Below are 12,127 nucleotides of genomic sequence, written 5' to 3'. Positions count from 1 at the left end.
TATAATTTAACAAAGCACAATATTAAAACGCAGATTTAAATTAGGGAAGTAATTCGTCGACTACTTTAGTATATATCTTTTAGGTGTCGCGACGATAACGTCGAGCCTTGCTGACAGCGCTTTATCTTCGCTTAATTAATATATAATATGATGCCTCGTAACTATGCGCCCCAATCGATGTTGAACAGTGCTTTTTCCATTGAATCATAGGTTAACTGACTCATAACGGACCTCACTTATGGTTATGGCGCCCTTATCGCTGACCAAATAGATCGATATTGATGAATGGTAATGAGTTCGGTATGGGCTCTGATTTCGCGGTATTGCCTGCGTTGTTAAACATTGGTAATCTTTCAAAAATTAAAAAAAAATCATGGAAGGGGCATAAATGACATTGATAAGGCGAAGTGCGTCAGTTATTTCGGTTGTATGTGAGTCATCGGGCGTACAGGGAAGACCTATCAACCAATGAAATATTGCAAGTTGTACAACTATCTTGGTGACAATATAAAATTGGTTGGGGTAAAGTTCGAATTCTGCAAATATTTATTAACTCCACGGCTACAATTAATATTTTTAACTTTCATCGCTAAGTTTTTATGAAAAACTTGACGTATTCACTTGCTTATTGTTCCGTTGATTCTTAACCACTTTGTATTAGAACAGAGAATGAAAACAAAAGTCATTCACTACATGTGCTTGTGCTTTTTATGCTTTATTGACAAAAAAAACCCCCCAAAATAATAATAAAATAAGCTTTTCAAGCCAATGTAAACAAAACACTGAAAACAGCTGACTGAAGGGCTCGACCATGAGCTCCTGTTGCTGCTTCAAGTTTCAAACTTGTGGGTCGTGCAAACATGTGAAAGCTCTCGATGTAAAGCTTTTCTTGTGTTGCGCTTTTGTACGATTTAATTTTTCAAAATGGGTCAGTTGATTGCTTTGACTAGGCAATTATAGTTAGTTATGGCCAGTTACCGTTAGTTGGTTACTTATCCTAGGCACGCAACAAAAGAGCGCTTCTAATCGAAAAATCACTGACCATGCCACACATGTCCACACGCAATGCGCTGCCTCAAATCAAAATTGATTAAGCTCAATAAAAGCAATCTACCCTTCTAATATATTATGTACATACACAACTGTATGCAATCATTGTACACATAATTCACTTTTGCATGTGTTTATTAATGTGTACTTTCTCGTATCTGTATCCTCAGACCTATCTACCGCTTTGTTTTCATTTCATTAGCACGTTGACTGTATGACCTTGAGCAAACACCGTATCCGATCTATCAAAGCATAAACTCTCGTGCCTTATGCTCTCATGTGCTTTTTTCAGCGACAGTTCAGAGAGCTTTTCAAGAGCAACAGCTCAACTGAACATGTTTGCACGTTCGTTATCTCTCTTTCTCTCGCTCTTCTGCTCTCAAAGCGCAATCTCGTGCTCCGACGCTCGGCACGTTTTTTGCCACTAATTCATTTAAATCAATTGAAATTTGCGTCTATTTCTGGCTCAGTTGTCAGCTCAGTTTGCACATTGTTAGCTTTTAAATGAATTTTATTAATGAAATTAAAGTTCTACCATTCTCCTTGTTATGATTTTTTATATTCTGACTTGCTATTTCTTTTATCTATTCTTTTTATTCTGCCTCTGATCGTTTCCATCTGTCGATGCATCATAGAGTCAAAATTGTATTTAATTTTTGTTTAATTTGTCTTTAAGTTTGTTTAAAATTCATTTGAACTTTGCAGCATTTGGACGTTTTTGTAAACATTCAACTGAAAATTAAATTTTAACAGTGAAAGATGATTACAGAGAAGAATGGAACAATAATTGATCTGTTCGTTTAATATTTATTGTATGAATATGATTCAAGACTCTGCTAATCGATTCTTTTCTTTTTAGTTTTCCAGATAGGGAAAGTACCATTGCTTTGACTCATAATTTGTTCTCTACAAAAATGTGTTGAACGTGTTTTCTCTATACAAGTTTATAGGCTTGCTCTTTAAACATTCATAAGAAGTATATGTCAACTTCTTTCTGATTAACTATTATGTGCTCGGAGCTGCAGCAGCTCTAAAGTATCTCCTGTAAAGGAAATGCCAGCTGTCACACAAGAAAACGTTGAAGCCTTGGCGTTGGGAAAGTGGAAGGTAAAATCTTTTTGCGCGCTCAACAATTGCCTCATGAATTTTTTAAAATCAAATCATAAGGATACTCGGCACGCCCCCTCATATCGCAACGGCCAACCCCCAGAGTCATAATTTTCAGACAGTTCAACAATCTCGCGTGACTTTTTCTCAGACATTCCGTGACTCGATTACGGCGCACATGGGTAATATGACTCGTCCTGCTTCTCTCACTCTTATCCTCATTGTCGATGGCAGTGGCGCTTGAGCAAAATGAGAGGGATTTGTGGAATACTTTAGTGTTGCCCCCAACGTTGCTCAGTGCTTCGCCCACCCCTCAAACTCCACACGTGACAGAAAACTATTGTCTGCGATTTAAAAAATTCAGAAGCTTCCGACATAGTTAAAGCCAAACGCACGCCTGCTTAACTCGATTCGATAGAAAATAAAGCAGAAAGGGAACTTTGATAACTTTAAACAATACATACAAACAATATGAAATTATATAGTTGAGTTAAAAGAAACACTTGAAGCGCACTTACAACTAATTTTCAATTAACTACTTGATTGATGACAAGTACATTTTCGAGCATCCATCGACAAACACAATTACATTCTAAAGTTTGTATTGCACTACTAAGTTAGTTTGACATATATAAAAAAAATTACACTTGTAAGAAATTAAAATTACAAAAACCGTAAAGAAACCTTATTATACGTTTATTTAATTACTGAAATTCATATTTTGAAAGCTCAGACTTTTAATTTCTTGACAGTAAAATATAATTTATGTTACGCATTCGCTAAAAGTACAAACTAACTCAATCACTGCTACTCATTAAAGCAAAAATCGTTACATACTTTTAGGCTGTGTTTATAAATCGCCGCATGAAATTCATTGGGAGCCTAAAAGCTGTTCAGTCATGTTTAACCAGCAGCAGAGGAATTGAAATAATTTAAAGGAAAATTACAAAGCAACTGTAAATAATAATTAAAATATTACAGGCAAAATACGAGTTACAATGCTTAACACAGTGAACTCGCTGTTATCTTCGGTGTGGGGAAGGTCACAAGACTAAGTAAATGTGAAGCACGTGTAAGTTGTTAATTACAATTAATACCAAAACTGAGGGGAGGGTCACGTTAGGGTGAGGTAAATTACATAATATATATGCCAGACAAAGCGACCTTTCAAGTTGCTACCCACAAAAATTGCATAAGCACATTAATAATGGTTTATACTTTGCATGAAACACCGCAAGGACTCTCAATAATTAAATCAAACAAAAGGCGGTATAACTTTGTCATGAAGCCACAGATTGATAATGTATTTTAAGCAGTTGTATCCTCAGTGCTCTTTCATGGTATTTGCGTAAAAAATAAAGCATGATTGTCTAATTTTTGTAAGGATATGCGAAAGTCGTTTTCCCAACGAATTTAACTTCTGGGAGTATGTGCAAGTGTTACATATGCCAGTCTGAGAATTTTAAAAATGTTTGAAGGCAGCAGATTTTACGGGAGACCCCATCCAGTTATCGATTCAAGAATCAATACCCCTCCTTAAATAAGAAACATGTTGTTTAAAGATACACGGTCATACATATATTTTGCATTTTAATATTTGTGTTAATTATTCAATGCTCATTCCGTTTATTAAAAATCACTGTCACAATTAGAATTTTGATGTACATGCTAGCTTAAGGATATTTGCTGACTACAAATATGTAGTAAACCTAACATAATGTTAAAATATTGATTAAATATAGCTGGACTACTGTTTGATCCAGAGATATTTGCATATTGCCATTTGATAACAATTCAAACAGAAGCGTAAATAGCCCAAGGCCATCATAAAAAACGTATGCTCTTATTTACTCAATCATGTGTGACTATGTGTGTGTGCGAGTGTGAGTGTGAGTGTGTTTTTCTTTATATTTAATAGCTAGGCTATAAAAATCCCTATTTACATGTGTACACTTGATGCCTGCGCAAACAAATTTACATTGGAGATGCGCATTTAGGGCCAGCTCGAGGCTCGTCGAATATATGCTATGTATAGATATATGAATATATGTAAGTTTATATACATATATAGATATGGCTACTAATATATTTAGGTAAGGCATACATATAACTAATACAATAATCGCTTATCCGAGTACATGCTATCCCAGAGTCGCAGTTTGTCGGCCTCCGGCAAATCAATCACCTGAACGTCATGTGAAATATTCAAGCACTTGAACACCGCATCCTGTTGGGAGATGGGCAGCCACGGCTGTGCTTGTGCTTTTGGCTGGGCATCTGTCGGGTCGCCCAGCGGTGTATAGTGCTCTTCCTGCATGACCAGTGGTATGTTGGGATCTCCGGATGCGGCAAAATGCACCAGCATGGAGACCAGCCGACGAATGGTCTTGAATTCAGCCGTGCGTCGCTTCAGCTTTTTGGCAGCCCCGTGATAGAACAAATAGGATAAATCATCGCCATGACACGTGCCGCGCACCTTGCGACCACACGTTATAATCCGTACCATGTTAAAGTGCTCTGAATCGAAATCAAAGCGATAAAGGTATGTCGGCGCCTTGGGCGCATTCACGCTTCTCGAAAGCAAAGTGCGATGGATGCCATGCCAGAAGTATTTGTATGAGCAGAGCTGTAAGTAATTCAATAACAATTATTTCTATACTGATTGCTTCTGCTTCTACTTCAGCTTTAACTTACATCACTGTATTCGAGTAATGTCTTTTGGCTTATCTCCTTATCGCCAAAGTAAGCCTCCTTCAGCAGTCTGCCAAAGGCGCGTCGTTGATCCGCATCCAAACCGGCATCTTCGGGCGACAGATACGCACAGTCGCCCAGCTCGTGAAGCAGTTCGGGCCACTTGCGCACCTCGGGAAAGACGAGCAGTCCCTCAAAGGAATTGCCGCCAACCACCATGGGTATTTCATTGCCCCAGCAATGGCGCATCATCTCAATGGGGGGTTTGGGAATCACACAGTGCGAGGACTCGTATGGCTCAACGGTGGGTGCAAAGCAGAACATTACTTTACGCTGATGACGTTCATCCATCGTTACAATTTCCTCCGCCATTCGACACATGCTGCTCGCCTTTGTGTGGCGCAAATGATTCAGCACCTCACGATCGGTCAGTTCACCCGAATACCCGGTGGCCTGAGCTAGACGATGAGCCCAGTTATGTTTGGGTGTAATGGACCAAGGAGACATGGCGGAGCCGGACATGAGCACAGCCTTGTGAAAGAGATTGCGTGTCTGTTCAGTGAGCATCAGGTAATGTGTTGAGGCACCTCCGGCACTCTCGCCCAACACTGTAATATTATCAGGATCACCGCCAAAGAAATGACAGTTTCTCTTCACCCAGCGCAGAGCAAGCACCTGATCTTTGATACCCGCATTGCCAGGCACATCGAGCTGCTCGTCGTCCAATGTTAGAAAGCCCAGTGGACCCAGGCGATAGGCGATGGTCACCAGCATAACATGTTCCATCATAAAGTAATCAGGGCTATATAAATCCCTCGAAGCTTCTCCCATTTGGAAGCCACCGCCGTAGATCCAAACCAGCACGGGCAGTGGCTTTTGTGGATGCAACTGTAATTATGAAGAAAGTTGTAGGTTTTGGAATATCAATAAAGGTAATGTTGAACATTGAACTCACTTCTCTGGAGTACACATTGAGGTAAAGGCAATCTTCGCTGCCCTGCACCTGATTCAGCACCAGATTGACCTGACATGGCTTCGACCGCTCTCGTGTGCAGCGTTTCACCTCCGTCCAATGATCGGGCTCAACGGGCGCTCTAAAGCGTAGTTCCCCCACAGGCGGTTTGGCGAATGGGATTCCCTCAAAACTGTAGTAGTTGTTGCCATAAATCGAACGCCATTTGACGCCTTTTACCTTTCCGTAAACAGTGTCGGCAATAACCTTATCGTTGCTCCTCAAACGCTGCTGTTTTGTCTTGAACTTGACATAGCTAATAAACGAAACATAGAAAATGAGAGAGATAGATAGGGTGAGAATAGTGTTGAGTTGTAAATGTTATTGCAAATCAAGCGAGACAGGTGAGTGCACTTAAAGCCAATCAAGTGCCAAGTGTTTGGATAAACATTCAGACTTTTTGTTTGTAAACATTGCCCAGACTTTTGGGCGTGCCACTCGCAATATTTTCGTTCATTACTTAAACAAAACAAAATGCCAATCGGCTAATTTAAATGATGAGATTGGTTCGTGGTATATAAACAGCGGATATCCTATAAAAAAAATTGAAAAAATGTCGACAAACGGGAAATACTTCACGTTTAAACATCAGAAACACATTTAAATTAAATAATAAAATTGGTTATCCAAAAGAATATCTAAGTATTTTAGTTGCTATGGAAAATTGGCAATCAACTTCTATTATTCCTAATAAATTATTGTAATTTATGCAAAATAATGTATTTCCGAGTTTTACACATTCCACGTGCTTATTTCTAATTCCAGCTAGACTGGTTCGAACTGGCAATGTCTATTATCGAACGGAAATTTAAAACTTAAAAATAAATGATAACGATTACCAGATAATTTGATAAGTGCTCGTATTCTTATTACGTTCCTTAAGCCGTTAACACCCAGTCTAGTATATTATGTAACAGGGTATTAGTTGCAGGGGAAGACGAAAGCAACACGCTCGGCGCTGCCCCATTTAATATTTCAAGTGTGTTTAAGGCATCAGAAGCGGGCGAGTTATACGATGCGTGAGTCGATCTACAGCAGACGGGCTGATCGTCAATATAGATTTCAAATATGGTTAAATAAAAATGAAAACACTCGATATTCGACAACATTTATACGGCTGCAAATCATCGCATATACATATATTTACTGAGCATAGCACTCGCTGTAGTAAGAGCCGCAATTAATTAGCAGCTGGCAGCTTCTTCTTGCTCGTCAGTGAGTGTAACCTTGGGGTATTTCTCGAAATATTGCTCTAAGTAACTTGTGTAAATTATGCTTATAGTATATTCGTAAAGTGTTAATTACAATTTTCTACGAGATCTTGTTAAGCAAATAAGCTGCTGCCACTTTTACTTATATAAAATATACCAGCCAACAGCTTGAGCAATAAAATTACATCTATATAGAACTGGTTTCTCCAATCAGCAGTTAATCTCAATACCAATTTATATTATGAGTGAGCTCGGGTTGAATATATTGTGGACACAATAGAGTCGCACTCGACTTACAATGCGGAAAAAAAGAAGCCGAGCAGCATCTGCTTCTGCGTCTATCACATGCGAAAAGAAGCGATTTGAATGCTCAACGAATCCACAAGAGAGACAAATAACAAACAACAAAATCAACACATTTGACATTGACATTGTATACGAAGCTGCCTATATAAATAATTTAAAATATGTTAATTGCAACTACAAACATAAAATCAACGGAAGACGGTTTGAGTCTACAACACGAAGTTAAATTTGTTAACTCTTTAATAAATGTTTAACGCAATTATTTTTTTTAACTACCTAAGAAAGAATATGGAAAAAACCTTGCATAGGAGTGTTTAGGTGCAAAATATGTATGATAACAGCCAACCCTGTTTTTAATAGATATCATATCTTAATAAGTTTTCATGTGGGTAATTTTTAAATTACCACAAATAAAGATTTCTAATATTATGTGATAGAAAAGTAAGAGTACAACAGGACAACTATTCCAAGCTAGCCCAAGGGTAGCTATAATAAAGATTTAATAATTTAATGCCTGACCTTAAAAGCGATTTGAAAAATCTCTATAACCCTCTCACAATAAAAAAAATGTGCTCTTCGAGCTGCAACCCAAATACACGACACTTCGTTCCTCATTTATGGGATGCCAATTAGTCTAAATTCTTGCTTACCAAATTGTCGAGAACTGCAAGAGTGTAAAGTAAAAATGCCAGAAATATAAATAATATTGTATAATTCCTGCAGAAACGATAAGAAAAATCAATCAATATTTGAATACATCAGCATCCTCGTCAACGATGCAGGTCAATGGCATTTCGCTCGAGCGAATTTTATTTTGCCTTCCAAAATGTTTAAAATTTTCCATTTATCAAAATCGTGCAATGAAGTGTAAGGCAATGCAAATGCCAAAAAGAAATGCAATTTTAGCAGCCAATGATAGATTTTGGCTAATAAAAGAATAATCCAGAAATATTGCCAACAATTTATAAATATTGCAAGGAAAAATGTATTTTTGTTGCTTGCAAATTAATTTGGAATTACTTGTTTTCATCTGAAGTACTCGTAAATAAATACAAGAGAGAATATATTTTCATAAATGTGCTGTTCATAATTATAAAATTTCATAATTTAGTACAATCATATTTGAATGATATATTTAATATTGCATTTCTAGTTTAATTAGAGTGCAAAAGAAATCATCATTAAGCAAGAAGAAATAATTGTGGAGATTTTTGCAATCAATAGTTATATTAATTTTATTTAATTCAATGTTTTGTTTATCATTCACAGAAGTGTCTGCCACTAATGCAATATAAGCAAAAAGTCATAAGCTCATGAAAAGACCAGTTTTAAAGCAAATATTTTATTGACTCTTCAGGTTGACGTTATTGCAATTTTGGCACAACTTCGGAATTTTGTTTTCTTTCAAAGAGTTTCTTCATGTGACTTGTGACATTTGCAGAATTTTCCGTAAAGTCACCGCAAAACGTGATCTTTTGTGGGTTCACTTCAAAGTGACAATAAAATCTTAATCTTGACATTGGCCAGCTAGTCACAATTTCATATTAATTGGCGAAAGTTGCAGGTGATAATGAAATTGTCGATGTCATGTGGTAAGCTAAGTAAACATATAATTTATGTAGTTGAGGGGCATAAACCAAAAATGACGCATTTAGAAAACCAACAAAAAATGTTTATATACATAGTGTCGATAATGACACACGCTTCCAGTAGTCTCTCTACAAACTCGAATAAATCTTATCAGTTTATTTGATATTGATACTTTAGAATTAACAGTAGACAGAACGCTTAAACTGATAGCGAGTTCATGCGAACATAAGTCTTAAAAAAAAGCAAGCCATTGTCAACCACTTGCGAAAATACATATGTGAAATCACTTTCAATGGATGGGTAAGGTCCAGAGTACAAGCCACATTTCCAGACAGCACATTAAAGTCAATAAGGTGAGTCGACAATGCAGACAACGCGGATGCAATAACATATATTTCTATTTATAAGACCTCCAGCTGTAAAGTGAACCGGATTCTGAGCAACCTATGAAGGCCTGGCACGCTGTTGATAAGAACAGAGACTCTCAGGCTCTCGCTTCTGACGCGGCTGTCATAATAACATACATATTTTATTTTATAACTTTGATTTCTCAAGTCACTGCGATAAGAAATGGTCACGTTACTGAGCCACATACAGCCGGCTGACATTTGAACTTCACAACAATTTGATTGCAGCTCTTCATTGATGTTTGTGAATCGATAGCAAATGTCAAAAAGTTCAATACCGAGGCATCATTGGCTGTGGTTTCGCTTTGATTTCTAATTGCAATCTATTTAAGCTCGTGCAAACTTAACCTCGATGTAACGTGGAAGTGTTAGACTCATTTTTAAATTGTTGTTCTATGATTTTATTACACAAGCCATTATGAGTTCTATGCTGATTTCTTATCGAGATACAAAATGAATTATGGGAATAATGTCGACGCATTTCCACAAAAGTATCGAATATTTTTGTGATTAATTTTTTTCTTATTTTTGTATAATAACGAATTGCGATACAGCTTAAAAATATTTATTTATTTATAGTTTACTAGAAATTGAGTGAATAAGCAAATATGATACATACACGGAAATGAGTCGTTGCATCCAATTAAATAAATGGAGTTTATATATTCAAATTGCAAGTTAAAAATCACTTAATTTAACTCGCAATTTTGTTCAATTATACTTAATACCGCATGGCTTTAGACATATTATATAATAATATGAATTGAATATGCAATTCAATGCGAAAGCACTTACCTTAATGCAATACGCATCTGATCGGCAATGGCAATATCGAATGACATCTTGATGTGTTTCCACGCTACCGCAAAGTAAACGTGATTTGATTCCTTGCCACTTGGCAATTAGTTGCACTGGCGTCAATCTGAGATACACACACACACACAGTTACACACACTCTCGCCCACAGAGAAAGCACGATTGGCGAGTTTCTTGAAATCCCAGTAAAAATAAACACACGACAAGGCCACTTTGCCAAGAGAATAGCGTAAAAAAAATTAATACCGCCTACGCGGCGTATGCGCAACACAAAACGTGTCAATCGCCCTTTTCAGCCTTGCCTTTTTATCCTTGGCTTTGCTAACACTTTTGATTGATTTTATTTTGATTTTTATAATGATTTTGCTTCAATTTTTTTAACTATTTGAAATAATAATTTCGACAATTTACGTTGTCTCTTGTTCAGTTTGATTTAAGTAAATTGCGTTAAATTTCTAGACACAACCACATGATGATCATCACCATAAAACTCAACTCAACTCGTTCCACTTCTTGCCGGCAATTGAAGCGCGTTGCATTCGCGATGCTCTGTTCTAAATTAATTGAAAGCGCTGCTTTATTTAGTTATTAAAACGCCGGCTTTGGGCATTGGCTTGTTGCGTTTTACTCAGGGGTTGCTCGTCTACTGAGCATGTGAAGTAGGCGCCGGCTAAGTTTAGTGGTCGTCAACGGTCTACGGTCGACGCTTGACGCTCGACGCTCATCGCTCGGACTGCCGCATGAGCACGCTAAAAACACACATACACACGCACACATTCTCATACACAATCGCAAACACACACACAATCGAACACACTCTGAAATTTACATGCGAGCTGTTGCTGGTGCTATTGCTGCTGTTGGGGTTTCCACTCATTTACTCTTTACGGGCCTAGCTAGCGTATGAGTGATATTCTAGCTGTGCTCATGTATTTGTGCACAGTTATATGTGAGTGTGAGTTGTGTGTGTACACTGCCATGTTTCGCACTCAAATGCCCATGGCATTGTCTGCTCGAGTGAGTTTGCTTGCTGCCTGTGCTGGGCGCCGTTGTTTTGTTTAAACGTTATCGTTTTTGTTGTTGCCTTTGTTTATTGTTTATAGCATGTGCACAGACATGTACACAAAATAGTTTCAACTACTGCTCTGCTGCTGGTGCTGCTTCTGCTGCTATTGTTGCAGCCAGTCACTTGTTGTTGTTTGTTTGCTGTGTTTGACTTTGGGTTTGAAATTCCATTGTTGTTTTTCTTTTTTGGGCTTTTATGTGTGTAAATTGCACTTTTTGTACTGTCACACATGGCGTATGCTCAACGTGTGTCCTTTGCTTGGTTTTCGGGGAATGTTAATCAACAGTTTGCGACAAGTTTATAGTTCAAATCGCTAGAGAGGTGTGTAAGCAATTATAAAGCACTACCAATGCCCTAGATTATTATTTACCATTGAAAATGTTAAACGGACTCGACTGCTTGGCAAATAAATCCTAATAATACTTTTTTTGATTTTTATTTCATTGCACATCTAGATAGAATCTCTCGACGAGGTCTTTCCAGCTAATGAAACAACATACTCAACTTGTTTTATCTATTACAATTTCCAGTCCACTCGAGATTACTACACCGTTAATCATTTTTTGTGTTTAATACACAATATGGCATGACATTAGTTGCGGCAATTACCGTAATTAAAACGGTGAATTCGTTGCTATTAAGTCTGTTGTGAGAATGCCTATAATGATAATGTTGATTGCAACAACAAACCAATCTATCAATAATATAAATTGGACATCATTTTGAATATATAAAGTAGTAATTGCATGCAAACACAATTCAATTGTAATGCACTTTTTAAAGTTTAACATTCAGCCAAACCCATGCATATTTGCATAATTTATAAATATTCCATTAATATAAACTCTGAAGCCTTTGTTAAATAGTAATA

The 12,127-nt window shown here is 37.2% G+C and overlaps 1 protein-coding gene across 1 annotated transcript; it reads right to left on the bottom strand.

Annotated features, from left to right (window-relative positions):
- Positions 1-3,743: 3,743 nt before the first annotated feature.
- Positions 3,744-10,858, bottom strand: LOC132785746 (esterase B1). The gene is made up of 4 exons (XM_060792009.1): positions 10,170-10,858; positions 5,804-6,116; positions 4,852-5,736; positions 3,744-4,783 (listed from the first exon to the last, which is right to left on the bottom strand). Exons 1-4 carry the CDS (start codon positions 10,214-10,216, stop codon positions 4,268-4,270), a joined length of 1,761 nt encoding a protein of 586 aa, XP_060647992.1. The 5' UTR covers positions 10,217-10,858; the 3' UTR covers positions 3,744-4,267.
- Positions 10,859-12,127: the final 1,269 nt, after the last annotated feature.

Source organism: Drosophila nasuta, chromosome 2R (assembly GCF_023558535.2).
Source record: "Drosophila nasuta strain 15112-1781.00 chromosome 2R, ASM2355853v1, whole genome shotgun sequence".
NCBI lineage: Eukaryota > Metazoa > Arthropoda > Insecta > Diptera > Drosophilidae > Drosophila > Drosophila nasuta.
Note: the sequence above shows the minus strand (reverse complement) of the source record. Positions and strands in the feature narration are given on the sequence as shown.